General features: G+C 40.6%; 1 protein-coding gene and 1 long non-coding RNA gene across 2 annotated transcripts in view; one reads left to right on the forward strand and one right to left on the reverse strand.

Moving 5' to 3' along the window:
- Nucleotides 1-24,305, forward strand: part of ELP3 (elongator acetyltransferase complex subunit 3) — an 80,940-nt gene that overhangs the window by 38,440 nt on the left and 18,195 nt on the right. Inside the window, exons 10-14 of the mRNA XM_010995418.3 lie at nucleotides 1,328-1,521; nucleotides 11,010-11,100; nucleotides 13,315-13,380; nucleotides 14,938-15,165; nucleotides 16,084-16,165. Coding sequence (XP_010993720.2) covers nucleotides 1,328-1,521; nucleotides 11,010-11,100; nucleotides 13,315-13,380; nucleotides 14,938-15,165; nucleotides 16,084-16,165 — 661 coding nt within the window. The remainder of the gene's footprint in view (nucleotides 1-1,327; nucleotides 1,522-11,009; nucleotides 11,101-13,314; nucleotides 13,381-14,937; nucleotides 15,166-16,083; nucleotides 16,166-24,305) is intronic.
- Nucleotides 21,418-24,305, reverse strand: part of LOC116149890 (uncharacterized) — a 48,547-nt gene continuing 45,659 nt past the window's right edge. Inside the window, exon 3 of the long non-coding RNA XR_010379205.1 lies at nucleotides 21,418-23,498. This is a non-coding gene — a long non-coding RNA (uncharacterized LOC116149890). The remainder of the gene's footprint in view (nucleotides 23,499-24,305) is intronic.

The following is a 24,305-nucleotide window of genomic DNA, read 5'->3' on the forward strand; positions in this document are numbered from 1 at the left end:
ACAAAAGGAGTATGTGAGCCTATTTGTCTCCTACCTGAATTTGTCATACAAGTGACCAGAAGTAATTCACTGAAATATGTCCCAGTATGGATGCAGACTAGTGACAGTGACTTGCATACATACTCTTTGTGGATGGCTGTAGAATATTTATTAAAGACCTGATGAATCTTTAATATATAAACATTACAGCGGAAATTACATGCAGTTACAGAAGAATATCCCTAAGAGCAAATGATGCACAAAGATTACAGCACTTAAGACTATGACAGAAATCAATGAGAGAGATCGAAAACTCTGTAGTTAGATTTCTTAGAAAAGCAAGTTAAACAATGGAAAGCTCTGCAAGAATAACGTTGCACAAGATAAAAAAGCATTTTCACGGTTCATAAACCGTACTACTGCTGGCCGTGCAGATACTGACGCTAGGGTTGGGGTGAGAGGGAGCTGTGCGGGTCCACCCTCATTCCTCCATCACATACCAAGCAAAATCAAGATAAGAGCAAATTCCCAGTGCAAGATCATGGAAAGGAGAGTGCCTGGTGTCCCTGCTACAGCCCCAATAAAGAAATAAGTCAGCCAGCTGGGATGATACAGTGCAGGAAATGACTGTGTCAAAGTAGATGAATTAGATGTATCGCTCAGTGTCCAGATAACAAATGGACAGTGTGTATCCCGGGTTAGGAATGGTACCAGTTGGCCTGGGGACAAAATAGTTATACCCAGGGGTCAGCATACTTGTTCTGCAGAGGCCATATAATAAACATTTCAGGTTTTGGAGGCCAGATGATGATCTGTCACACAACTTTTAAAAGTTTGAACAGTTACATATATTCCATTATTAAAGGAGGGTACAGCCTGGGGGCTCGGGCAGGCATCAGACAAATGGTCGGTGTGAGGATGTTAAGAAAGCACAATTTTTTTAATTGAAGCAACTTGTATCTGAAGGTCAGGGAGACCTCTCTGAAGAATTGGTGTTGGAGCTGAGACCTGAAGGTTAGCTCGATGAAGGAAAACAGATGAAAGTTCCAGGCAGAGGAAACTACCTTTGAGGGCAGGAAAGCAAGGGGTGAAGGCGGGTGGCACGGGATGAGACCACAGCTGTGGACAGGGGCTGGGTCAGCGAGGGCGTGGTCACCCAGCACACCCGTGTTTCCCTGCAGGGAGGCTGTAAAAACAAGGAGTCTCTATTCTGTCTGCCTCCCCTCGCTTGATGGGAAGGAAAGGCAGTGTAAGGACCGGGTGTGTGAGAGATGCTGGCCCAGGATCGAGACTTCAGCATGGGTAATCAGTGCATAATTAATGGAGACCTCATTTTCTCTGTTCACAGGAGTTTTTTGAGAACCCTGCCTTTCGTCCCGATGGTTTGAAACTCTACCCTACCCTGGTGATTCGTGGAACTGGGCTTTATGAGCTGTGGAAATCCGGAAGATATAAGAGCTATTCTCCCAGTGACCTGATCGAACTGGTGGCCCGAATCCTTGCCCTTGTGCCTCCGTGGACCCGCGTGTACCGAGTGCAGAGGTAGGGTGCTGTCTTTCACGCCGGATATAATCAGTGACTAGTCTGTTCACAGTTTCCAGAGAGAATGGTCTGATTTCAAATTAAAGGATTTGAATTTTTTTTCGTTGAATATGGGACACCTGGAATGCTCTCTGAAGAGAGGATGGAGGTGAAAGGACAGCAGGTCCCGGCCACGTTGCCAGTACCATACTTACCCATCCGTTCACCTCTCCATCGCGAGCCGGGAGGTGGAGTGTGCTAGTGACACACGTGCTGATTGGTTCCTGGAGCTTAAGGTCTAGCTCAGGGCTTCCTTTTTCAGATCTGCTTCTACCCAGATACAGTAGTGAGCGTGGGAGGAGGAAGTATTGCCATGTGTCTGTTATCCCTGCTCTGGAGGAAAAAAGAGTGGCAACCAGCGCTCTTTACAGATATTAATGTAACATGGAGAAAGAGTGACATATTCCTGATGGCGTCAAGGAAATCATCTTAACTTTTTTTGTCTAGGAGAGAGAAACTAAGATCTCATCTATGATCATGGGTTTTGTGAGGTTTTTGTTTTTTTTAACTAGAAACGTTACATTGAAAAAATTTAGGAGCCATAAAGTTACCTATTTAATTACAATCCCGACAAAGCCATTCCAGTATTACCAATACAAGGCCAAATGGGGACTGACGGGAGCTGACGGGGTACGGTCACCTGCTGTCACTAGTGCTCCGCTGAGCACACGATTATGTTCCTAATAACACACAGCAGAACTGTCAACTAAAGGAAAAGGGTCAAGGGTATAAAATAATGGATTTATATGAAGGTCAGAGGATGTTTATACCATATTTCTGCCACAATGTATTGATTTCTTAAATTTTTAAAATTACTGGCCCAACCTCAGGACCTAAATTGCTTAATGATCTCTATTTTTTAAAATACAGTTAAAAATACTAAGGAGATAGTGAATAGAAAATTCAGCTATTAAAATTGTCTGTGTTATCCTTCCTCTTCTTTTCAACCCTTCTGGAACAGTTAAGCCCAGAAGACAGTAGGAGGTAATAAGCAACGTAGGCGTCCTCGTGGGTGACGCAGGGAGCTGCAGGGCCCAGAGCGGGACAGGGGCGTTCCTGCCCGAGGACGTGGTGCGGGTCAGGCTGAGGTGGCCCAGATGTGTGAGGTGGGGGGTTCTCACAGAGGGCCCCGGATGTCAGAGCTCAGCAGGGCGAGGAGGGGTCTCTGAGGGGTCGGAGAAGAGGACAGCAACAAGAGGTCAGCTACTTGCAGGGGCTGATCTGATAAGGAGACAGGTTTAAGGTTTTCTGTTATCTGGAAAGGGAATTACAAATACGAAAAAGGAGAAAATAGGAATGTGCCCCCATGGTGTTCTGGAACAGGAGATATCAGTGTGAACTTGTGGTTTTCAGCCTATTGGTAGGTACAGAAATAACTGTCAGTGTCATAAACAATAATTAATACGATGTGTGCATGTGCACATGTCCTTTTCACAGTCTACTTAAGGGCCACGTTTTTGGCATTTTTGGTGCTGCTTGTTGGTGATTTCGCTGTTTGAAATGGTCTCTAACATAGTACTGAAGTGTCATGTAGTGTCCCTAAGTGCATGAAGGCCATGGTGTGCCCTGTGGAGAAAATACATGAAAATTATCTTTGTTCAGATATGAGCTATAGCACTGTTAGCCATGAGTTCAATGTTAATGAATTGTCTATCTACTTACTGAGAGAGACATTTCAACAGAAACACACATAAAAAAGGTCATGTATTGATCAGTTGATGGAAATGTCATGCTAAAGGCTCACAGGGCTCTAACCCTGTATGTCCCCTGGGAGAAGCGTTCTAGTATTCCACTAATGCCGAGTTCACGGCAATTTTGTAAAACGTAACTCCGGAGAATAAGGAGAACTGACTGTTCATTGTTTTAGAACCACCCCCCGCCCCATGTGAATTAATTACAAAGTAGAAAAGAGTGGCCTGACCCTGGAGAAGCCTGGCAGCTGGTCAGAGTGGATGTCGTCAGTAATAGGACCCGTCACAGCTGTGTGCCACCTGGTCGTGGACTGAAAACTCAGCACCACTTCTGTGTTACTCAGCCAGAACTCCATAATCCAAATCTAATAATGAGGAAACAGCAAATGGAAATTGAGGAACGTTCTGAAAAATAACTTCAAAAATATGAGGATCAAGGAAGGGAACTAAATACAACACAGAGTTCTGCCTGGGTCCTTTTGCTGTAAAGGACATTATTGAGACGCTGGTGAAGTCGGAATGGAGTCTAGGATGAGACAACAGTAAAGTGCCAGTGTTAGTCTCCTGGTTCTGATGGTGGTATTGTAGTTATGTAAGAGAATATCCTTATTGTAGGAAATACTTAGCATATTCTGGGGATGTTGGGACATCTTGTTCCCAGTTTATTTTCAGGTAGTTCAGGTATATAGTTAGTTACTTGTACCACACTTGAGAAGTTTTCTGTAACTTTGAGGTTGTTTCCAAAAAATTAGATTAATGCAACAGAAAACAAAGATGTAATAAGTGGTATTAATGAAACAAAAGAAAAAGTTCATTTGCATTTAACTTGGGCATCCAGAGAACAGTGAAGATTTAAAATCTCAGCAGCAGAACCTGGCAGCAGATACCACAGAGCAGATAGAAATTTCACAGCCACGGACCCCAGAGTTTTCTTTCCAAGAGTTAGGAAGGCATAGATTACGTGAGCAATCAGATGAAGAATTTGCATTCTCCCCATTCATTTTTAGCTTTAAATTTCTTACTGCTGTAACCAGTCAGTCAAAAGCAACAAAGACACTACTATAACATTAACAGCTTAACTTTATAGACTTGAGGAAATATCACTAGGGGACGTCATCCTGGCTCACCACCAGCTGAGAAAATAAGGGCTTGGAGAAAATGGGGGCAGCAAACATAATCTTTGTAGGAAAAGTTTAGAGGAGTCACTACAGGAAGAATTAAGAACATGTATATTATACAACCGAAAGGTTGTATGAGGAGAAAGCAGGATGTTATGGGCAACCAACATGGGACTGGTTAAAGAAACTTCCCTGTTCTCAGTTCTCCTGTCCTGACCCCACTCCAGCTCTCTGGACAGGGGGCCAGGAGAAGAGTCCCCGAGCTCTGATCCCAGGTGGCACACTGTCGATTTTATTTCTTTATCAATACATCACTTGCAGGGTTTATGCGGGGCAGATGGTACAGGTGCATGTAGGCTTAAGATTTTGAACTGACACCCTATTACTTTCCCAGTGTGTGGGTGAATTAAAGCTCAATAGAATACGATAAAACAAGAGGTAAAATCTCTTTTAAAATGTGGAATTAGTAATGTCCTCGGTGAGTCTGAGGGCAGTTTGCTTGAAGAAAGTCATGACTAACATAGTACCTGCCTTTGGTGGAGAGAGTCCTGGAGTCTAGCTGTCATGTCAGATTTTCATGCTTCGGGACTGATAATTTACTTAACTTTGACGGTAATTATTTCTTTCTAGGTTTTTTAATATAAAGAGAAAATCTTTATAATGTTTTTCATTTTATTATTATGTTTTATATGTTTTTAATATAGCTATGGTATTATACAAGTTTCCATTAGAATTCCATTTTTTTATGTAGCTTACTGTGGACTGATGGCAATAAAGCATTTGCTTTTCTATAAGCATGGGCAGAATTCCTTAAATGTATTATGTTACTTTATGTTTTACCTTGAATATTACCAGACTGTTACTGTGGCTACCTGCATAGGAATTCATTCAAATCTGTTGTATTTTGGGGTTTGCTTTTTGCCCATTTTATTTACATAATTTTCTCTGTATATACTGCATAAAATGATTCATTACTTTATATTGACTTCCTTTTTGTTATCAATAATCACTGAAATTCTAGTCTTGGCTTTTATGGTGCTGAGGTGCAGGGTGTGATGTGTTTCTGTTGTGGACCGCTGTTCATTGACCCCAGTACTTTGCCTTTTGATCATGTGATTTTATACTTTTTTCCAACAAAGTTTGTAACATAGTACTAGTTACCAAGAACTTATATTTTCTTTCTAATTTCCAGTCATACATTTATTTTTTCCAGCCATATAGCTATACTTACATGAAGAAAATGATACTTTCTCTATAAAGGTACTTTAAAATTCACTTTCAGTATGTGTATTAATAATAGGCTTACATTATTTTTCCAAAACTTTCCTTGTATAATTGGGATGCTTCACATTTTATCCACTGGCAAATAATTCTTTCTTCATTTTTGCATCCCATTTCTTGTCAAGGACTTAAAAATCTTCCTAGTTACAATGTTAATGGCAGCATAGTAGTCTAGCATTTAAATTTTTCTTTTTCAGTAAACTGTTCCTTAATATTAGACATTTATGTTGCTTCCAAGTTTCTTCGCTTTGTAAAAAAAAAATCATTATCCTGGCCTCACGACAACTAAAATCCATGTGCCTAGAACTCTTTACTTCTGTGGAAATAATCTGTTAAGAGCAGTATAATCTAGGAGAAGGGATTACTCAGGATAAAGGATTTAAGCATCGTTGTTGTTGTTGTTGTTGTTGTTGTTGTTATTGTTATTAATAATAGACTTTCTGGAACAAAGGGAGTGTAAATGAGTGTTGTAGTTTTGCTGTGTATATTGATACGGTTTTCCAAAAGGATTATACCAGTTTAGAGTAATTATATAGTCATCGGTTTTATCACAACCTCTATAGAATTGGATGATTATTTTTTAAATTTCATTTACCTAGAAGTATTATTTGCATTTTTCCCTAGTTATTAGTGAGGATTAACGTTTTTTTTCCAAGTAGCTGATTATTTGTGTCTTACATCAGTTATCTGTTCATATACAATTTGCCAGTCATGGAATTTGGATCATAAAGGAGGTAGATGGTGCTTTTATTGAGATAGCTCAAAAAAAAAAACTTTATAAATTTCACTTTGCCTTTCAGAGGCCTTTGAACTGATCTACTCTTTCCTGGACAGATTTAGAGACTAGGAAACCGATAAAGCCGTGTCCCTGCTCACATAGCACACTTAACACTTAATAACAACTTGATGGCTGTGCTCTGGTAAAACAGCTTCATATATCTACTTAAGAACTGTATATTCCATTTACTGTTTTTAACATCATGTTCAGAGATCGCTAGAGTTTGGTGTATCTTGACTTCTGGAAAGAAGTTTGCACCGAGAGCCAGGTGGTAGTGCTAAGTGTTAATGGGGAACTCAAGCATTATGTACAAGTGTGTGCAAGGGAAGGCTGAGTGTTTAGAGAGTGTTAAGTGGCTGAGAAACCTGATTCGGGAAAAGAGAATCACCGGGGTTTGACTCTGCTGTGTTTCTCCTAACTTGGGTTTTAACCTTTCGAAACAATTCTGAAAATGTAGAAAAGTGTTAGTGGTCTAAGAGTGCAGTTAGTTTGGAAGCAGTTGGTTATGTCTTGGTAGAAAGAAACCATTGGCAAAGGGAAAAGCCTCCTCCCATGGTGTTAAAGCCAGGTGATTTTAATTATTACAGTTTTTTTTTTTAAATCATAGTAAAGGAAAATCATATGTGACTTTGTGTTCTATGCCTTTAGAACATCTGGCTATTTCTACGTAGGTTCATCTAGTGACAGCTTCTGATTATAGGCAGTTTGCTTAGTGTTGACTAGTGACACTAAACTTACACATGGAGAAGATTTTAGAAATTATTTTTTAAACAGCTATCAGAAGGGAGGAACAGAGGAAGGAAAGCAGGAGAGAAGATATTTCAAGCGAAAAACGCAATGTTTTACACTTTAAAAAAAAACTATAATTTACTATTAGATTACCTGCTGTTTTTTAATTGGCCATTTTTCCCACTTCACCCCCCTTTTTTTTCTTAACTAATTTACACTTTACATTTCCTGACAGTTGAGTCAGTAACATTTTACTGGGTGTTTTTATGAAATAGCATCTCAACAGATGATTCTCTATTGCAGCCCTGAAGGGTGCAGTCAGTGATTAAACGTAAAATTCTGTCCAGACACATGATGGAGCCACATTAAATTGCTGCTGCCCACAGGCTATTTGGCAGCTGTCTGCCTTGATATGATTTTTAAATCACTGTGAAGTATTAGAATAGAATACCAATTTACAATCAAAACATGCTTCTGAAGTGTGAGAAACTTCAAACCTGAAAAGCTCTAGACATCACTTTTAAAGTTTTTTGATGAGCAAATTGCAAATATTAGTGCCTCTAAGCTTGAAATGTTACCTGTTGAAATAGAAAAGAGAATATTCTTGAATGTATTATCTCTTTAAGCCAAGAAAATGAAACTAGATTGGAACAAATTGAAAAACCTAAAAATAATTTTAACTCCTGCCCAGATGGCTGTAGCAAGTTCAGATGGTCAGTAGTCTTACCTGGGTTTTGAACTCCTGGGAGACTATAACAATGTCTGTTTACTTTTATATATTCCAGTCTGTTTAATATACTGCTTTGCAATAGGAGATGATCTGCATGTGTAGAACTCTCTCCCTTCATTTTCAGTGAAAAAACTTCATCACTGAAAGTGGAGATTGCCACATTCCTATTCCTCAGTGAGGAAAAACTCCCATCTGGTATACTCCAGGCATTTCACTGCCAGAGCCGTGTCGCATTTTGGCAGTGACAGACATAAATTTAAGGACATTTGTGAGCAGATTTCTCGTTGTCTGAAGGGGTTTACAATAGTTGAAGGGCAGAAAGCTGAAAAGAACACTGATGTACTGGATTGCAGTTGTAATTATCAGCATGATTTCACAGCTTTATAAATTTGCATATACAAATAGTTATATGTTTATGTGTGTGTATATATGAATATATATGTATATAGATACATAAATTTATTAGTTGTGTACGCTGAGACGGGGGTAGGGGCTATGATACCACAGTAGAAATGAGCACAGTGAGTGCCCAGATCTTGGTTTTTAAATACTCTCCACTGGAAGGAATCAGGGCTGCATGGCGAAATGGCCAATTCCAGGGCTGGGGAAGCCAACATATAAGGTAAACCTGAAACATCTTGTTATTCCAGAAAGTAAGGAAATAGTCAAAGAATGACGGGGACAGGTCAAAAGGACCCAGAAACCAGACGAAATGCATGCCCACGGTGCAAATCTTGCTTAAGCAACAAAATAAATAATGTTAATATCAGATTACAACTCATTGAATAAAATAGAATCTGTGCTTTCATAAATAAATGGAGGAAAATGCAACGTTATTCCTTAAAATACAAGCTCAACTAATAAATGCAGAAGGGATGATAGAAACAGATAGTCACCACTGACAACACTGTGGGGGAGGTGACTGGTGGATGCTAGCCTGGTGCTGGAGGGTCCGTGAGGCACAGGATGTTGGTGACGCTGTGTACCCGTTTCACCTCTCATACTGTAACAAGTATCCTTTCATGGTCTACATTTTTCACATTTTTGTGCTTTCTGTTGATTTTGCTGTTTAAAATGGTCCCCAAGCATAGTGTGGAGGTGCTGTCTATGTAATGTTCCTAAGCACAAGAGGGCTGTGATGTGTCTTATGAAGAAAATAAATGTGTTAGATAAGCTTCACTGCGGTATGAATTGTAGTGCTGTTGGCAACAAGGACAATGTTGATGAATTGATTCTGTTTCAAATAAAGTGTCTTTAAACAAAAACACACGTAAAGCAGGTTATGTGTTGATCAGTTGAAGAAAATAGACTGAAGGCTTACAGGAACCTAAGCCCGCATTTTCCCCAGGAGCCATGCTTCAGTATTTGCTAATTCAGTGTTCATGGCACGTTTAGAACATCACTGCCATGGATAACAAGAATCAGAGGTATCCGTCACGTAACGGGCACTAATAGTGGTTGCTGTTGATTGTATCAGATCAATTTCATATCATGTATAACAGTGTCTTAAGCTTTACTTTATAGTGAAACTATGTACACATATTTGTAATTTATAAAATATTTCAGGGTGAAAAGGGGCATTTGGAAGACTAACCTTGGTTTATATAATATGAAATAGTAAGATATTTAAAACAGTTGTTTGCACATTCCTTGCTAAAATTGTACTTTTTACTTTACTCGCCTTTCAGCTTCATCTGATTACTAGCTTAAAATGTATTTGCTTTTAAGAAATTATAGTTCCAAAGATAGAAAGTTTATTTCACTAAAAATTAGAAGTAAGCTATATATTAACGAATTGCTCTGAAATATTTTTTCTTACATCAGTCTCACTATGAACTTCCTGGCACGTCGTTGTCTTAAAGAATTTTCGCTTATCATTGCTTTACAGTAGCTTCCAAAACCTAATCGGTGCATTGTGATAGCTTTTCATGCTAATTGATTGGCTTTTGATACTTTTGAGAGATCGAGAAGTATCTTACTAGAGTCAATTGGGTGAATTAGCTAATTGTGTTAACATTTGGAGGGATAAGGGAAAAGAGAAAGAAAAGACTCAAGTTGATTCAAAAGCAAAAGTGAGAAGAAAAGATAATCAACGTATTCTTCAAGTCTCTAATCAACCAAATATTAGACAAAACAAACTGGGGACTTGTCTCTCAATAGGAGATGCTGAGCATTCTCTTACTTCAGATGTTTTGTTTGTTTGGTTGTTTTTAGTTTTGGGGGGGGTTTAAGTGGAATTCTTTATTTTATTGGTGGTTTTTTGCGGGGGGGTAATTAGAGGTTTTATTGATTTATTTTAATGGAGGTGCTAGGGATTGAACCCAGGACCTTGTGCGTGTCTACTGCTGATCTATACCCTCCCCCTCAGGTTTTTTTTTTAAACTGCTTTGTCTTTAGATATTGTCTTTGTCTAGAAGTGGCGTTGAAGGCTACTGAAATGAAACTCGTAACTTCAACTTTTGATTGAAGTTTCCTTAATACGCGCTGCTTTCCACCACATTGATGCCCAGAAGTGAGTTCTGTGTATTCTCATCTGTAGGCAAACTCTTAGCCTTCTAATGCAGAGTCACTTCTAATTTAGATTTTTAGGAAATAGGAGGAAGAAGTTATTCCTTTGAGACCAGTTGTCATCTAAGCCAGGCTTTTGATTCATGGTTACCTGTCATTCAGCAACCGTATGGGAAAGTGTTTGTAGGCTGTAAATCAGTGCATTAATAATAATTTTTATTTCTCTTCTTTAAACAAATCAGATTTTGTTTTTTTAAAGAAAGTTTTATTTCTTGTTTTGTTGAGTACAGATGTCTCTTCAGCCAAAAATCTTTACTAATGGTTATTGGACATTTGTTTTGTACTTTATAATCTTATAAATTGATTTGCATCAGAAAAACCCTGAGTGGTGGGTGAAAATCATAATTTCATAGATGGGAAAATGGGTAGAAAAGCTGTGAACCTTGCTTCCTGGTTAGAATACTCAGCCTCTGTTTTCCTAGTCTGTTTTGTAGATTTGAGGGCAGGGTTTTTTTGGGTTTTGTTCTTCCCCTCCCCCGCTTTTTTTAATGTCCTGTCTTCCTCCTGTAGAAAATGATTTATATTTTGCAACAGCTGATGTTTTTCTCCTACAGAGATATTCCAATGCCCTTAGTCAGCTCAGGAGTCGAGCATGGTAATTTGAGAGAGCTGGCGTTTGCAAGAATGAAAGACCTTGGAATACAGGTAAGAGTTTGACCATAACTGTTGAGATCGAAGTAATGTGACACACGAAAACCTTTGACACTATCGCATCACACACTTACGGGTTTGGTCAAAGAGCTTTTGTACATTGAAGCCGTTCTTACTGTATAGCGTGTTGAAGTCGAAGCGAGTGGTTGCAAAAGCAAAGGCTGCCTCTATCCCCATACCCCTTCTGCTTTCTTCTGAAAGAATTTAGGTTTGTTGATTTAATGGTGGTTTTTTCCTGCCTACTCAAATTGCCAACTATGTTTCAACTCCTTTTTAAAAGACATTTTTCCTTTTGAAGTATTCTTGGCTATTCGACTCTTGACTAGTGGCTATAGGGAGAATATGACATTCGAAGAAACAAAGATTACAGGCATGAAATAATTACCAAACATTGTTACTGCCCAGAAAGACCAGCCTCGGTCGCCCCCTCCACCCCCATGTCTATTCATTCACTTACTTATTTCGTGAACATTTACCAAGCACCTCCTTTCTGCTTTGCCTGCGAGTACAAAGAGCCCGGGAGTCTGCAGTTTAATCGTCTCTGTAGATGATTCTGAAATCACGGTAAGATTTGAAACTCAGTGCCCTGGGAACTACTTCTTAGAGCTGCTGAAGAAGAAAGGCCAGGAAGGTGCGTAGGCCTGAGCATTGACTCCTGGCCTCTGCCTTCAGAGGTTCTGATCCACTAGGTCTGGGATGGAGCCACGGGTGGGATCAGCCCAGCCACCGTCTTCAACCTGGTACCCCTCATAAGCCTTGATAGCATCTCATAAAGTAAACTGGGGTTGAGTCTAACAACTGGGTCAGTCAAACCCAAAAGACATCTAGTTCACATAGACAGTGTCTTCACTAGAAAACAAGCACACACCAATCTCTGCCTTAGAAAACACTCCCCTCCCCTCCAAAAAAAGAAAAAAGCACGCGTGTGTTCATTAAGAGCTTGTAAGTGTAGTGTGTTCCACATGCACACTGCTGTGTAGAACTGCTGTAGATTAAATATATATATAAATGTAATAGATTCAAAATTACAGAGATTTGTGATCCTTGTTTTCTGTACAATTTTTGTTTGAGTTCATGAAATCCACATCAGTAAAGCATTATTTTGGGTTTTTCCTGGCGCATGGAAATAGCTTTGTTTTAGAGAACTAAATGATGAGCTCTTATTTTTCTCTTGGAACCCTATCCATATATAGCAGTCCTTCCTAAGTATGCTATTAGTAGTACAGCTTGCGTGACAGCATCACATTTCCTAGGATGATCTTTCCTCATTGATGGAAAATGTTAGAAGCCTGGAAATAATTTTTACTATCCGGGAAAGTGTACCATAGGACATGTACTGGAATACTGTAACGGTTTTGTAAGTATAAATGTCAGGCTGTGTAGCATGCACCTGGGGTTGTGGAATAGAAGCCAGCGTTGCCTCACATAGCTTGGCTATGCAGACCAGCTCTGCATCCATGTTACCTGCAGGCAGCTTTGTGCCTCCCAGGGACACTCGGAGAGCCAACCTGTGACCATGGTTCAGACTGTATAGTAAATGACTCTAGGTTCCTTCTTTCTTTTCATCTTTCTTCCTTTCCTTCCTCTCTCCCATCCTTTCTTCTACCAAGCCTATCTCTGCAGAAAACAGCAGTCTTAGCAACCCTGTCTTTGACATTTCTAAAAATGATACAAATATGGTGATGCTAAAAATGTTAACTGCCATAATAAAATGGTGAAGGTTTTTAAAAAATGAAGAATTTGCTTTTTACTCTTCTATAAACATAGTTTTGGGTTGCACTTTCAGATACGGTTCTATCCTTTGGGTAAAACCATTTGTAGATTTTAGGATGCATGTTCTTTACTTTCCATATTATATTATATATTGATCTCCTTTGGATTCTAAACTGATTTTTAAAGAAATACTGTACTACATGTATTTTCACTTTGTTTTTCTCTATTCTCGGATTTATTTAAAAATGGCTTTATTTTTAAATTCAGATCTTTTATTCCAATATACATTATGTCCAAACTTAATTTTGAGCCCAGGATTTGGTGGAGAAGTTTCAATAAAAATGGAATTAGTGACCAGTTTTATATTTGCCCCCCCCCCCCGCTTTTCCTTTCTTTTGTCCTCCCTGCCTTTCTCCTCTCCCTCTCTCCCTCCCTCCCACCTTTCTTTCCTGCCTCCCTCCCTCCCTCCTCTCCTTCCCTCCTTCCTTTTGTCAGTGTCGAGATGTGAGAACCAGAGAAGTTGGAATCCAAGAAATTCATCACAAAGTACGGCCATACCAGGTTAGTGTCTTTATTTTTTAGAGAGATTAGGTCCTGTTCATCAGTGTTTGTCAAGCCTGGGTTTACACCTACTTACCAATAGGACCAAATCCTAGAAGTTAATGAGTAAACCAAGAGCAAAGAGTAACTGAGAGGTAAGATAGCAAGACAGGAAAGCCAAATATGAGGGTGGCTCAACTAAGAGTCAGGTTAGGAAAACCAAGTTTGAACTTCATTCTAGATCAGTACCATCCAGTGGAACTTCTGCGGTGTTGGCAGTGTTCTGTAATCTGTGCTGTGGAGTATTGTATCAGCCACCAGTCACGTGCGACATTTAAGCACTTGAAAGGTAGCTAGTGCAAATGAGGAATTCAGTTTTTAATTTTTTTTAATTGCAAGTAATTCAAATGTAAATAGCCAGAGGTGACTAATGGGTGCCTTCAGATAAAGGGGATGTGATCTGCTTATCTCTGTGCGGCTGTTAAACCATGGCCCGTTGCTGGCAATCAAGTGAATAGAGCGGCCTTATTAGCAGGGGTTCCATAAAACTTACTTGTAATGAATTAACTTCTCTCCTGTAATGTCATAATGTTAGCTATTTGCCAAGTTTTCTGTGGGGTTTAGCTCTCCTGTGGGAGCCCATTTGAGAAAGGCTAGAATAGATGATATCTACACAGATATTTCTGTTCTCAAAATGAGTTGTTTATTTCACATTTTTCACATTTCAGACCTTTTGAGGGAAAAAGTAGCCTCAAACACAGTTAATCATGTTGCCAGATTCTTGTGCAATCCAGTTACTCAGCAAACATGAGTGCAAAAAGGAATCTAAGTCTGAATTGCTCCCCTCACTGTGGGCGCAGCCTGCCCATTGTCAGACCTGCCCACACGTGTGGCTTTGTCTGTGTGCATTTTGCTTAAGTTTATGCTGAGTGCAAGGGCCACGTGAGCAGTGAGCAAGAGTCCAACGCTATGGGGATTGCTAACACACAAGCTTCCCCCAGAAGCTACTCTCTGGTGATTGGGTTTTCTTTCACATGTTAATTTCATAACTAGGCATACTATTTTAAAGGTCCTATGGGACACTTTTTCTTAAAATCCCATCAAGAAATAAGTGACCAGTAATAATATTCTTTTTCTCCCAAGAGCAGGTTTTAGTGGAGGAGGTAAGGACTAGAAAATGAAATCATTGAGCACCTGACAGTTCTGGGGCTCAGGGCTGCTTCTAAGACGTGATGTAATGTGTCATTATACCTTAGAGATTCTTCATGGAGGGTCAGAGATCTAAATACATGGAAGCATTTACTGAGCTGATCTCTAAGAATTGGAAGGTTAATGAGGTTCAAATATTTATGAAATTGTAAAATTGTTTTCCTTTAATAATAGTCCACGAACAAGGCATGAACTCTCATTTAACTGGTGGTATTTGAGAGTAGACAAGTAAAAAGAAACATAATTTGTGATTATTTATTCTTTATCCCTAATTGTGGCTATCAGTCTAAATAAATACATATAATTATAAAAATGAACTTTGTTCTCTAATTTTAAAAAGAGTTTTTGTGTGGTTTTTCTATTAAACAGGTTGAGTTGGTAAGAAGAGATTATGTTGCAAATGGTGGCTGGGAAACATTCTTATCATATGAAGACCCAGATCAAGACATTTTAATTGGCCTCCTGAGATTACGAAAGTGTTCAGAGGAAACGTTCCGTTTCGAATTGGTTGGGGGTGTTTCCATAGTCCGGGAGTTGCATGTGTATGGAAGTGTCGTCCCTGTGAGCAGTCGGGATCCCACTAAATTTCAACATCAGGTATGCTGTGTTCCATTTCTAGCTGACCATAATTAAGACATGGCCCAAAGGAGGAAAAGAGAAAAGGAATGAGGGGAGGGAGGAAGCAGAGGAGGAGACAGAGGAAGAGGATAGGGGAAAGGGAAGTATAGAAACAGCAGTCAGTATTGCAGTGGTTCAGAGATGTTTTCTCTTTAAATTGTACCCTTTTGGGTGTGAGGGAGGAGGAAGGAGAGACAAATTGGACTCAGTGAAGTGGAATATAATAATAGTCTGAACCATATGAAATTGCTATTTTTGAAAGTCAGAAATGGTCTAATACCGGCAATTTCGTATGATTCAACAATTGTGGAATCAGAGATGATAATGTGAGTGAAAGCAGTTATGAAACATTAAAACACTTCGTAAATGCATGCTATGTGATAGACTGGGACACTGCTCCGCTCCCCCTAAACCTGAATAAATAACTCACTTTTTTAAATTTCAGGAAACTAGATTAAAACTACTAATGGTAGATACAGCATACACCCCCAAGTCCGTGATTTAAGACTATTGCCTGGTTTCAAAAAGCCTTTTAGAAATTGAAGGGGTGACTGATAAATACAAGATTAGATGCCCCAGACTTTCATCACCTGGAGATTGCCTAGAACTTGTTTAAAAGAGACAAAAGTGGAGAGGCAGTTACCCCCTCGCTGGAACTAGGCTACATCATCCACAAAACACCTTTTGATGGCTTTTGTTGCACATTATTCCTAGTCCACTCCAGTCTACTTTTGGAATAATTGAATGGTTTCTTTCCTTATTCCCATAAATGGTTTGTTTCACTCTTACTTTAAAAGGTTTTAGCAAGTACTAAATATTAGCCACCTTATTTTCTCGACCCCTCTTAACGACTTCTTTCCTTCTTAATTCTCTAACCCCCTCCATTGCTCCTCGTAGGGGTTTGGCATGCTGCTGATGGAGGAAGCAGAAAGAATCGCTAGAGAAGAACACGGATCTGGGAAAATAGCTGTTATATCAGGTAATGGGGGAGGGCAAAGTTGCTGGTTCATTCACATTTTCAGCTTGATACCACAGTTAAAAGTACCTCAGGCCTCTCTTGCCCCTGTTTATGATTATTATGTTCAAACTTAGGCAGAGCCAAAGAGGGAAAGACTTGTGCTCAGACACAAAGAAAATTCCCACATGCAGTTTGGTGGAATAGAGCTTGCAGACTCACTCCCTCTCTGAGCAATAAGACCAGAAATCCTTATCCTGTCTTCCTCGTGGTCTGTCACGCTGGTCATCGTGGTCAACTCGTCTCTTATATTTTGTGCCCGGTTACTCTTTCTGGGAGAATGAAATTTGATGACATGGATCCAGGAAAAACATAAATCAATGTTGTTGTTCAGAAAATTAAAGCAGAACCTAGTTGCCAGTACAATATATTTAAATGCAGAATTCCTCGCTCCTGAAAAATTATTTTCAATGACTGCTTCCGGGGAACAGCTTTCCCCTGTTTGGTAGCTTTCCCCTACCTAACCTACGACATCAGATAAACGGCAGGTGGGCATGAAAGGGGAAGTCCGGTGTGAGTGGAGCAAGAAATAACTCGTATGCGCCCTTTCGCTCCTGCTCTTTAGTGTCCTTACAAAAATCGCTATTCCCAATGAGAAGCTAACATGGTGAGAGCCATGATCAAAAGTTAGGTTACTTTCCCTCCAGCATTTGGCTTCCCTTTAGACTACTGCATTCTTAAATGAGAGCCGAAATGAGACTTGAAAAAAAAATCAGTAAGTTGTTGCCAATCAGTAAGTCAATCCTCTTGCCCAGGGTTTAATGGTTACAGTTATGAAAATGTAATGATCCAGGCTCGCTTAATCAATGATTTAGCCTGGCTGTGGTTTTTGGCGTTATTACCCAGGCAGATTCCTAAAGCATTTCTTAACATGGCTAGGTCTGAATATTTTTCTGGGCTCTCTTTAATCGCACTAATGAAGTAGGGACTAAGGCTCACCTGACCGGTACCTATACTTGTAGTAATAACATGTTTACTCCTCAATTGTTTAACCTGTGGTTAAACAGCCTTTCCAGGAAAGGGCCAGATGGACTTGGAACTCATTGTTCACGTGCAGCTGTGGATCCCCTGAAATTTCAGTGGCCTCTTTGGTCAGTGTTTTTTTAGTACAGTACTTCCCAAACTTTCCCGTGCTTGGGAATCATCCGGAGGTGTTGTTAAAATGCAGATTCTGACTCACTAGGTCTGGGGTGGGACCTGAAAGCCCAGACTTTAACTCCCAGCGACACCTGTGCTGATTGTCTTCAGCTCTTACTTGGAGTAACAAGGTTTTAGTATTCTCTTCCAAATGTGGTGTTCTCTTCCAGGTCGTTAAGGTAAAAATGTTCTCTGGGACCCTGGGAGTGCCTGCGTTCCCAAAGTATGATACACACTCATGTGATTCTCCTGGTATCTGTGGGAACCAGGTCAGTTTTAAAACTGAAGAGCTAACACTTCTCCACATTATTTAATTTGCCTTCAGGATATCTATCTCTTTTTAGAAATGTTACATGCAGAGGGGGCCTCTGACTTGCCTGAGGTCACATTCAGTCACCCCGTAAAAAGCCTCCGTTCCTGCTTTTTCGAGCAGTGTCTTTCTCAGTGGAAATCGGCAGCTGTCCTCTTTCTAGCTGTTTATTATAATCTAAATAGTAGCTCAATTTCAGATCATCGGCTTGTAGAAATTTTTAAATAACAAGAAGAGGCTTGCTAAAAATAGCAGAGAAGAGCCTTTCTCCTTATTCGCTGTCACAGTAGGACTCCTGGGTTTCTGTGCAGGGTTTCTTTTGGCCAGTGGGTTTCTGCAGGAGCAGCCGTGGAGTGCCTTCATGGAACTCAAGTGAGTTCTGTGGGAGGAAGGAAGCGTTGCTTCCTATCTCTCTGGTCAGTAAGCCCCCACCGGTGCTCTCCACTGGGGAATCCAGCTAGGGCCTTGACTGACTCAAGATGTGATCACCCTTCAAATGAAAACACTAAGAGACACATTTGCTCAGATGCGATGCATTTTATTTCTCTAATTTAGTAATATATTACTGTTCTATTAAGAGGTGTCCACTATTCAGAACTTCAAGGAGAGCAGATTTAAAATGTTTTTGTATCGTAATGTGTTTTGTTGTTGTTTTTGCCCATTCATACTTGTTTATTTTTAACTTTGGCCTTTCTGATTTGAATACCATGCCATGTGTGTGCGTTTTACTTGTTTTTTGTAAAAAGTCAGTTATTCTCCTTAAGTTGACCCTTAAAATGAACATCTCTTTGTGGTAGTGCTGGTGTTTGCGTGTTGCGTTTATTCGCAGCACGTCTTTAGATGCGGTACAGAAGGGACACTGGGTGGAGTGTCGGAGGGTCGGGGTGTCCGGATTCTGTTCCTGCATTGACAGTCGCTCTCCTTGTGAGCTTGAATAATTTTGCTTGCTCTCCAGGGACCTATATGTCTGTACTAAAAATAAGTGGGTTAGGTTATCTTTTACAGTTCTAACAGTCTAGAATTCTGCCCCTCAGTATCTTCTTTTCTTTTAGCTCTCAACAAGACCAGTTGCATTTCACGGATTACATTTTAAGTAGGTTCTTTTCTGAAACCGTGTTAGGAGACCCTTTAATTTCATTAGTAGTTGATCTCAGTCTCATTGTAGATTGGTATTTGGTGATAGAAATAAGCAAGTTTCCTATAGGTAGCTAATCCTATCCGTGATTTGTGGATGTGTATTAACTTTAGCCCCAACTAGTGATACTTTGTGCCCTAAGTGTCCTACTTTTTTTTTCTGACCTTGTCCTTGATTTGTAAATCCATCCATGTTTTGAGCCATAGGCTTTTGTGTAACTCACACACAGTGGTGGCCTAGATACTCTATCTGGGCATAACTAGCAGCTTGAGTAAGGGAGAGACAGATCATTTATCATTCCGGCTATTGTGACTGTAAGAGTAATGCATTTATATAGTTTTCTTTTAAAATTACATTCTGATTCATTATGACTTCCCTTCATCTTGCCAGCAGATTTTCTGTTGCTTGGATTTATAATCTTTGATTCTGCCTCTAGGCAATGTTATTAATTGCACAGTAGATCTGATTTGAATCACTAGTCAGAAAGACTCCATGTATTCTATTTCTCCCTATTAAAAAACAAATTGTTTTTGATCTGATATCTCAATATATTTTGTTTATTAAAGGTACATACTGTATATTTTATAGCTGATTTAACTTTCTTAAAAGATTAACTTTATAGCTACATGAGAAAATTGAGAACTCGTTTATCAGTCAAATGAAGCACTTTCTCAGAATGACTTTTAAGTTAATCCATTCTGGTTTTTTAAGTATATAAAATCGTCTTAGTAAGTAGCCTGTGTTTTACAGTTAACCATCAACTCTAAATGTGAAAATTAAACAATGCAAAAAAGAAATGTCTCGCTTCACCAACATCAGAATAACCAAGTGTATGGAGTCTCTCCTGTGTGCAGGGGAGCAGGGCTGGGGGGAGGGCAAGCAGAGGAAGAGCTGCCCTGTCTTTGAGGGATGTTCACACTGGGCTAGAACAGCTCACCAGTTTTCACCCGCACGTTGTCCTTAACTGCAGAAGAAGACAAGTGTTTCCTCCTACTTAAGACTGTTTCTCAACTCAGCATTAATTGCTTCAGAGTAAGAAAACAATCTTTTTCTACATATAAAAATAGGTAAATCAGTAGTATGAGAACAACCAGCTTATAAAGTAATGTGTAGGAAGGAAATAGCAGTTATTTTCTGCTAAATATTTAAGCAATTAATTAATCCCTGTTAAGCCCAAGTGCTTTAGTATCTTTCACCAACTTATTCATGTCGCTTCTATCAACATACATTTGTTTAAGATTAACAGATCATATCTACTTGAAAGCCATGATATTTATCTACTTGGATGATCAGCATTCTTTAAAAATGTTAAGATGGAGCAGTTTTCTTCTCTTCCCTCTCTTCTGGTGTAATGTGGAAAGATTATACTGTGGAACCTAACCACAACGTTTGAAATGCCATCACTAATAATCACCATGGAAACTGGAGATCTCTGATGTCACACTGCCCGTACCATTTCCAAAAGGGCAAATAGAACTGTCAATAGCCACTGTTTAAAAAGCCACTTAATACCTCCAACAAAATGATTTTTTTTTTCCTTTAGGCAATTTTGGCTAGGTATCAGATCCAATCATCTTACTGCTTGTTTGCCAAGCTAATTGCTATGCATCAAGACAAACAGCTATTCCCCAAGCTCCCCTACTACCTTCGTCATAAGCAGCATCCTATTTGTGTTCTTTCAAGTAGAAAATTAACATGGCCATTGGCCAAGGATTGTGCCAGGCTGACAGATTACACAATGATGATGAGAAATGAGGAAAATGTCCGAGTGTTTGATGACAGAAACCGCTGAAGTCAGAGACTGATAGCCATTTTGTTTAAACCTCTTAAAAAGGCAAAGAAGAGGGGAGGGGGAAAGAGCTGAAATATAGGATGGGCAGACGAGCCACTGTGGGGACGAGGTCACTCTAAATCGTCGTGCTTGGAGTTGTGGGATCCCATAGCCACATCCACAGTCCCTACTACTGAAAAAAGTCAGTGTGCCTGGGACTTACGTGGTCCGGTACGGCTTCCTGGGGCTGAAACTAAGGGGTGCCCCAGAGCCCCAGATTAATAAAGTGATACGTGGGCAGAAAGTAACAGTTGTTTCATTGACCACAAATGGCTGAGATTTCCTTACTGGACCCCAGAAACTCTGTTCCAGGCTGTAACACGTGTCTCTGCGTTTGAGGTAAAGGGAGTTCTATTCTTTGTATTATAATCTAGTTGGAAAAAAGTGTACATTTGTAACTAGATCTGTCTGGTAATGGACTCATAATCCTTACCGAAATGCCTAGAAAGGCCTTTCCTCATTTGCCTTACCTGTTTGCTAATGGACACAGGAAGACTGCCAAATGCAAACCAGTCTGTGCCGCATGTGTTAATACAGGACTTCTCGGAGCGGAAGGGGAGAGCTTGTTTGCTCTTTTATAGTTTGTTTCATCCCTTTACATAATTTATCTTTCCATGAATTATCCCCATCCCTTAATTAAATGCACATTGTTAGGGCTCTGGATAGTCCTCTGTTTCTTTCATTTTGATATTCTGTTCTATGACATAACAGTAATCATACTTTTTTTGAAGCATGTTCCAGTGGGGTTGTGTTGTGCTGGTGAATTTTTTTTTTTTTTCAGAAACAAGAGGTACAACATAAAATACTGCTTTACTATAAGCACTTTATTAATTTCGGCATCATTGTTAATGAGACTAGCATTGATGACACAGAATACTGTTTGGCTTAATAACAAATTAGCTGAATGTTTGCCCCGTGGTGTCTGTACTGCAGCTGGACTGTGAAAGCATTATTGCACAGCTCGCCCCAGGACTCTTTATTCCCCGACTTCAGTGTATTCATTTGTAGATGAATCTGGTACCAGGATACAGTACACTGCATACTAGTGCATTAGCCCCATCCCTCACTTGGCATCACATGACTGTGTTAATTCATGCATGTTTCTCCGGTATTCCTGAATAGGCCACTAGTGAGTTTCCACTGTTTGGATCTGATGGGCAACTGGATTTTTGGTGACGTTTCCTGGGCAGAAGCTAGGGATACCAGGAGGCAGTGGCTTGCTGGCACCTGAGAACCAGGATTTGGTTGCTCTTCCCAGGTCCATATGCTTGCTGTCAGGTCTTCTTGTGTCTGAAATGTCTTGGAGGACGGCGTCACCAGTGCTGTCACACCTACATGTGTGGACTTTTTCTCCCCATTCTTGTTCCTCTTCATTTGTGGACATTGGGAATGATGGTTGTACGCTTCTGCTCGGGTAGAGGAATAGTGTTATGTTGTGTGGTTCCTAATGATCTTCCTGAGGGGTCTTCCTGAGGGGTCTGGGAGCTTTGATATAAATGACTGCCTTTATTGTAAAGTTACACACTTCACAGACTTTTTTCTGGGGAAGGACGCCTTTTCCATAGTGGTCTAGCCATCTGCTACCTGCCACTAAGTCTCTTACAGTTTGTTGCAGTGTTAACTCCTTATCAATGCAACGTTCATGTGATTAGTACTGTTCTTTTCTCTAAATATGTGACATTGCTATAACTCATTCAGTTTGATAAGGCTGTTCTGTTTTAGGCCTGTTAGAGGCAGGGATTTGGCAGGTTCTTCCCCTTGGGGTGAGCAGATGGCTAAATAATGCTGGGAGACACTGATGCTGCCTTTTTTTAGCAACAAACAAGATACTGATATTAGCGAGCCATTTTAGTTTGGGCATTTGTAATTCCAACAGGACATACACAGGGAATTTCTTTGATCACCCTGGCTTAACCTGTTGTTTCTAACCAACGGCTCACATTTCCAGGACATTAAGTGGTGGACTTGGGGTTTTAGATCATGGCAATGGGATAGTGTTTCCTTATGCACCTCATTCTCTGCCTCCCAAAGTCACCAGTTGTTCAGTTTGTCCATCGTTCATGAAGGAATCACTGGTGCGTGGTATACAGGCCCGAAGCCCCAGACCTGCACCCTGCGTGGCCTGTTACCTCTTACTGCAGAGCCTACTAATTAGTGGTTGTTGGGTTATTTATTGTGGTGTAACACACCACTCCAAAATTGAGTGGCTCAAAACAACCCATTTATCTGCTCAGTGATTCTGTGGGTCAGAAATACAGCAAGACATGGAGAAGATGGCTCATCTCTGTCCCAAGATGTCTAGGGCCTTGGCTGGAGTGGCATGAATGGCTGGCAGCCGGCTGGGGTGGCTTGTCTGGAGTCTATCTTCTAGTTCGTAGTGGGTGCTCGGCTGAGACTGTCAGCATGGGCACGTTGGTCCTTCTCCACGTGACTTGTGCTTCTAGCATGAGGGCTGGCCTCTGGGATGCAGGAGGTGAGGGCCTAGGCTTAGAAGTCGCAGAACACCTTATATTCATTATTTACTGCTGTTTAATAAAAAAAATCACACAACTTAGTGGCTGAAAATAACAAGCAGCTATCTCACAGTATCTAGACATCAGGGATCTAGAAATGACCAGCGGGTGCCTCTGGCTCCGAGCATCTCATAAAGCTGCAGTTAAGGTGTCAGCCAGGGCTATAATCACTTCAGGATTCAGTTGGAGTTGAAGGGTCCACTTCCAAGTTCACTGTGTGGTTTCTGGCAGGCTTCAGTGCCTCACGGGCCGTTGGTCTCAGGGCCACAGTCCCTCCCTGTAGGGCTGCTCGTCACAGGGCACCTGCTTCCCCCAGCGGAGTGACCACAGAGACAGAGCCCGTGTGAGATGGAAGCCGCAGTCTTCATAACCTGCTCTCAGAAGAGAACCGAGTCAACCCACCTTGAAGGGAAAGAAAGGGTTTACACCTGACCATGAATACTAGTAGATGGTAAAGTTTGGGGGTTATTTTCGAGACTGCCTACCATGGTGTGACTTCTGCCCCATTCTCTTGGTTAAGGAGGTCAGCCCAGATTTACAGGGAAAGGAAAAAAATCCCACTTCTCAAAGGGAGAGGATCTGGCAATGGCCGTCTTTGGATACTAAGTGGCAGAATACATTTTCATGAACCTGTGATTAACAGGCACCCGGTCCCTTTCTGCAGGGAACCTAGTTAGCCTTCGCCCAGGATGGACTCGCTTTGGGCATACCTAGAGTCAAGGGCTCCTGTCCTGGTCCCGATATCAAGGTTTTCATACATTCCTGAAATGTATTTCCATCATGGCAGCACAGTTACACCTAACTTGTCCTAAGCAGAGTGTGGCCGGTGCCGCAGGAAGCACCTGCATCTGACCTTTTGTCTGCCATCTCTCCCATGAGGACATTCTTCTATTTTCCCTTCAAGCCTATCTAAATGTTTGATGCTTTAGGTCTACAATATTGGCCATTTATACCTTCCTGCTAGGTTTTGGAGTATAGAAGACCATCTCTGGGCTGTGGGTACATGCTTTCCCTAGGGAGAGCTGACCCTGATCTACATTGCTTCTTCCCTATAAACACCTGAAGATAGTAAATGCACCCTCAAGTCTCCCCGTCCCCAATTTGGGGAAGTAGTAAGTTGTATATAACATAAAATTTGACATTATAACCGTTTTTAAGTGTATGATTCAGTGGCATTA

The sequence above is a fragment of the Camelus dromedarius genome, chromosome 36 (assembly GCF_036321535.1).
Source record: "Camelus dromedarius isolate mCamDro1 chromosome 36, mCamDro1.pat, whole genome shotgun sequence".
NCBI classification, from domain to species: Eukaryota; Metazoa; Chordata; class Mammalia; order Artiodactyla; family Camelidae; genus Camelus; species Camelus dromedarius.